At 40.8% G+C, this 4889-nt stretch overlaps 1 protein-coding gene across 2 annotated transcripts in view; it reads right to left on the bottom strand.

Annotated features, from left to right (window-relative positions):
• The window catches only part of tdrd5 (tudor domain containing 5), a 17139-nt gene extending 12939 nt beyond the window's left edge, over positions 1–4200 (bottom strand). The window contains exons 1-8 of one of the 2 annotated variants that reach the window (XM_034881191.1): positions 4185–4200; positions 3722–3772; positions 2596–2829; positions 2268–2479; positions 1746–2052; positions 1321–1490; positions 736–819; positions 535–591 (exon numbers count right to left, since the gene is read on the bottom strand). In XM_034881191.1, coding sequence (XP_034737082.1) covers positions 535–591; positions 736–819; positions 1321–1490; positions 1746–2052; positions 2268–2479; positions 2596–2829; positions 3722–3737 — 1080 coding nt within the window. In that variant the 5' untranslated portion in view covers positions 3738–3772; positions 4185–4200. Of the gene's footprint in view, positions 1–534; positions 592–735; positions 820–1320; positions 1491–1745; positions 2053–2267; positions 2480–2595; positions 2840–3319; positions 3356–3721; positions 3773–4184 lie in introns of those variants that run through there. The other variant, XM_034881190.1, reaches the window with a different exon arrangement.
• Positions 4201–4889: the final 689 nt, after the last annotated feature.

Genomic DNA, 4889 nt, shown 5'->3' with positions numbered 1-4889 from the left:
CACACACACACACACACACACACACACACACACACACACACACACACACACACACACACACACACACACACTGTAATAATAATTTCTGTAGCATACTCCAAAACAACGGACTACCTGAATGTCTTTCTCGTCTCGTGTTTGCCACGCCACTGTCTTTGGACAAAAAGATAATGTCCTGAGATTAATAATGTATAATCTTGTCAGACACTTTTAGTATCAATCTGAGCCTGTCGGTAGAAAAAATAAAAAATAAAATCACTTTTAAAAGCAAGGCTGCACAATTGCCCCATTGAGTTACATTGTAGCTTGGTTTGCACCGACCTGTCATTGCCATCTCGCTCAACACTGGACCAAAATCAAAGATTTGTGTTCAAATCAGTCTATTAAACACAAATGCATGGGGAAATGGGGCCCAGGTTGAAAAGAAATTCAGTAGTTATCCTTTAAGCTTCCAAAACCCAGATTAATTTGTCTTAAACTCTCCGGTGACAGTGTGAAGGTAAATTCTGCATGACTATCTTTGCTGTTTTTTACCTTGTACTCTGCAGGCAGATCGTGCACCGATAATCCACCTCTGGTCTGACCTACAACCTGCAGAGTCATGAACATTCAAATTACAAGACTTGTACACATGATCGTAGTTACATTATGTACCAAATTAATTCTTGCCGTGAAAGCAAAAGTAGTCACTAGTGGTACTAAGACATCTGCTTATAAACTAGCAGGAAGTCTGACCTTTCGCAGCTTGTCCTTCAGCTCCTGACTAATGGTCCCAGCGACTCCATTTTCCACTATTCGCTGGCGAAGCTCCTCCTCCAGCTGAAGTAGAATTTAAGTAGAAAGACCAAAGATCATTGTACTTAAAAATAAATACTTGTAATTGTTCCCTCAATACTTAATTTTGTAATATTGTATTTGATGCATTTTCTGCTATGCTTTATTAAACTGTAACCTTATACTAGTTTTTTTCTGATAAACTTGTCTGTTCATCTAGTTTATGCAGTACATTTTTATTTTATTTATAGGGTCAAATCATAACAGATGTCAACTCAGGACACTTTACAGATAGAGTTGGTCTGGACTACAACATAATTTACAATGACCCAACAATTGCATCAAGAGAAACTGCACACAGCGGTGAGGAAATCCTTACTTTTAACAGGCAGAAACCTCAGATAGAACCTGGGTCTTTGTGGGCATTAATCTACCACGTCTTTCCAGACATTATAATAGAATACTGGATAAATGCATCTTTAAATAGCTGTGTGTGTGGTTTCACATTATCATGTCTTGCAAGTTGCAAATACTACACTTACTTACCTTTTGGACACATTTCTGAAAGAGCTGACCTTCCTGACAGAGCTCTATGTCTGCTTCCTGGTCCTTCTCCACCACATCTGTCTTGTTACCAACAGTTGTTGACTCTTTATGAACAGGGTCCAAGGTAGTATCAGTAGCTGGATGGCTCAGAGGACTCTGCTTCAACAGGACTTCAGTTGGCGTGAACCACAAAGTTAGATCAAAAATTAAAACTGCACAGAACTTTAATGTGCCAAATTTACAATGGGGTTTGTGTTAGTTTGACATTACTAAAGTAATAATCCCATCAACATTTAGCCAATCATAGCATATTGGGCAGATTTACTAGCTATCCAATTTCAAAAAAGCCAAGTAAAGACACTGGATATAGTTTGCTTTTAGGGAAACATTCTTGCAAAATGTAAAAAAATGCATAACTGCATCACCTGGGGGTATTGTTGGTGTCTGAGTTTCCATGTCTGGCCCTTTGGAGGCTGGCTGGCCAGTTCTTGGCAATACTGACTTTATGGGTCCAGTTGGCCTTGGTAAGTTAGACGGTCTGAGCAGCGGTCCGGGCAGCAGATGTTCCCTCAGGGTCAGAACAGAGCCAAACCTGCTCTGGTGGATAACGACTAGGTCTGACACTGCCTCCAGCATCTCTCCAGTAGAGTAGAAGCCGTAGTGGTGGACACGCAGCGGGTAGCCGAAGCAGCGCAGGAAGCTGGTTTCCAAATCGGACAATCTGAGTGGACCCTGGGAGAATGGCCACATCGTTACTTCAAATTTTTTGCAGTAACAGAGCTACATGACATTTTTAGAAAAATGAACATATAGAAAACAGACAGAATAGTCAGTCAGGCGTCTAATTCTCAGATTAAGTATGGTGTGTTGTCATAGTGCACTGCAAAACAATCCAGACTTATGACACTATAAAAAGCAAAACTGGACAAAGGACCTTCAATTCAGACCTGGGAGAGCAAAATGCGGAGCTGTGTCCTCAACTGGGCAGGTAGAGCCACAGGAGCAGGACCTCGTCTGGGAAGGACAACAGCGGGAGACTGTTGACAGTAGCGGGGTGAGAAGTAGCTGACACCTCCTGTCCTGGACTTTTTGTTGCTCTTAGACACGCGCTGCTTAGCAACCAGCTCCTCAATGTTTCGGGTGGATTCGTCACTTACAGCTGCAATGTTTTAGAGGATTTATGCATCAAACACTTCTATGCTGTAGTTTTCTTTTCCTTGATGGTGAACTGAGCAAGATTTACAATTTATAATAAATGCTCCAATAGGATTCTACCTTTTAAAAATGGGCTGCCATCTACCCTGAAGCTAACAGACACCACATCAGGCATCTCCTTTACCATATCCATGATGTGTCTGAAGCCCAGAAGTTTCAGGGGCATTGGATGCCCCAACATTCTGACATAGTCTCGCCTGAGCTCATCGGGGTCCAAGCCCATCTTAGATGAAATGAGCAAGGAACGAACATCCTTCTTCAGCTTTGCCAAAACTACTTCTTGGTTCATCTTGCCTGCTGACATCTGGAGAACACAGCAAGAGGGCAAATGGAACAAGACATACTAGACGGTAACCTACATCCAGAACCCAACCACGTGATTGAAGTAACAGCAAAGAGAAAGGCATAATGTTATGCAACACAAATATTATACTAGTATTTCAAACTAAACTAAAGTTACAAATTCCTCATTATTAATTCTTTGACTTATCTTTTTGCCAAAATATCTTGAAATACCTTATTTTTTTAAATACAAAATCACATGGGCAAATGTTTCACTTAGATTAATCACAAAAAAAGAAAACATGTCAGATGACGGCAGCTCGAGGTCATGGCGTCATAGGTATATAGGTGACCTAATCGTTTTCGGCCATCTTCATTGTTACCATACAATTGAACAGTAGCTAGCATGCTTTTTTGAAACTTTCATTACAGGTCCAATAAGCCTTCTTGAGGTAACGTCAACACACCATAAACAATATAACAGCTAGTTAAGCTAAGTTACCTTTGCTCTGCACTGAAACATCTGCGCCGACTTAACTGTTAAATTAGCAAACCTGCACGGCTTAGTGTCCCAGATTCAACAATGGCCACGCCAAGACCCGCTACGATGCAGCTCGATTGGTTCGAGTTAGGCATTTGACCTCGTGGTTAGCGTTAAGGTTACGTTGCGAGGTAATTTGAGACACTAAACTGCACATATACCAACGTGTACTTAGCCTCTGACTTGCAGAAAAGGAAACCTCTGGAGGTTGAGCATGGTATCCAGTGCATTAACTGCTAGTTGCCGCTACAGCAATTTTAAATTAATTAATTTCGTTAACAATGTATTTAAATACAGACACGGACCAGAAGAGCCATGTCTTGTTCAAATTGTTCCAAATGTATTGTAGACACGTCAACTTACCCCAAGCCTGACGCATCCCCTTCACCTTCAACCTCCCCGCCACACCTGTTGCTAACAACCAACCAGAACACGTTCAGTCGTCTAACAGTGGTAGCACCGCAAACACAGATGGTTTACAGAAGCGACGACGGCTAGTAGGCTACTGTTGTGGAAATTGTTAAGACGTAATTTTTGGGACTCTGTTGAGCGTGATCTCTAGACCTCTATCTGTTAAGAGTCCTGATAAAACTTATGTTGTGATTCAAAATTCAAAATACAATTGAATTCAAATCATTTAAAAAAAAACATCGCGCTCAAAACTCGTTCGAGCCTAGTGTACATCGGCTTATTTGCTGATCAATACAGTAAAAAATGTGTTAGAGCAGGATACGCATAAAACTATAATTTCAATTTTTTTCAAGTAGGTATATATACAGGCTTTAACAAAGGGATTCAGAAAATGAAACAGTTAAAATATTCTTACCCCTGAAGAAGCAGCAGCGCCCTCTGCTGTTTGCTCTTGATCGGGGCCCCTAGCCTGCTTAGCTTCCGAGATCGGGTGTGTTCGGGGTGGGATGACCTTATGCGAGTAAGGATTTTAACAGAGCGTCTAGTGTACAAATGTTCAGGATTTCATTTATTTAATTTGATTCAAGTGCCATATTTACTCATACATGGACCTCTGACCAACCTACCGACCTAGTAGGCCTACTTAGTAGCCTACCATAGCAAAAGAACATCTAAACATAATTAATTTTCAGTGTAATTAAGGATCTATTAGGGAGGATATTGTGTTTCATTTCCTGTAAAAACACAGAAAAAAACGACATCAGCTCTTTGGAAAGGAGAGGCCTGAGTCTGCACATTCCCAATAAAGACACACTGTGACTCCCTGAAAATAATGGACCAAGGAACACAAAGATTTAGAGGTATAAAGGTTTTAATGAAATTTGTGTGCATGTTTTATATGACGTGCACTCAAGTAGCATGTCCTATGCATCATTTAATGGCAATAAAAATCAAACATTTGTCTGCAGGACACCCAGTGGCACGTGCCTTAAACAACTTTCCAAAGCAATGATGTCAATGATTTTAGTTGGCCATGTAGACCTACGTACAGTGGGTACGGAAAGTATTCAGACCCCTTTAAATTTTTCACTCTTTGTTTCATTGCAGCCTTTTTCCAAAA

Source organism: Etheostoma cragini, chromosome 9 (assembly GCF_013103735.1).
Source record: "Etheostoma cragini isolate CJK2018 chromosome 9, CSU_Ecrag_1.0, whole genome shotgun sequence".
Taxonomy (NCBI): domain Eukaryota; kingdom Metazoa; phylum Chordata; class Actinopteri; order Perciformes; family Percidae; genus Etheostoma; species Etheostoma cragini.
Note: the sequence above shows the minus strand (reverse complement) of the source record. Positions and strands in the feature narration are given on the sequence as shown.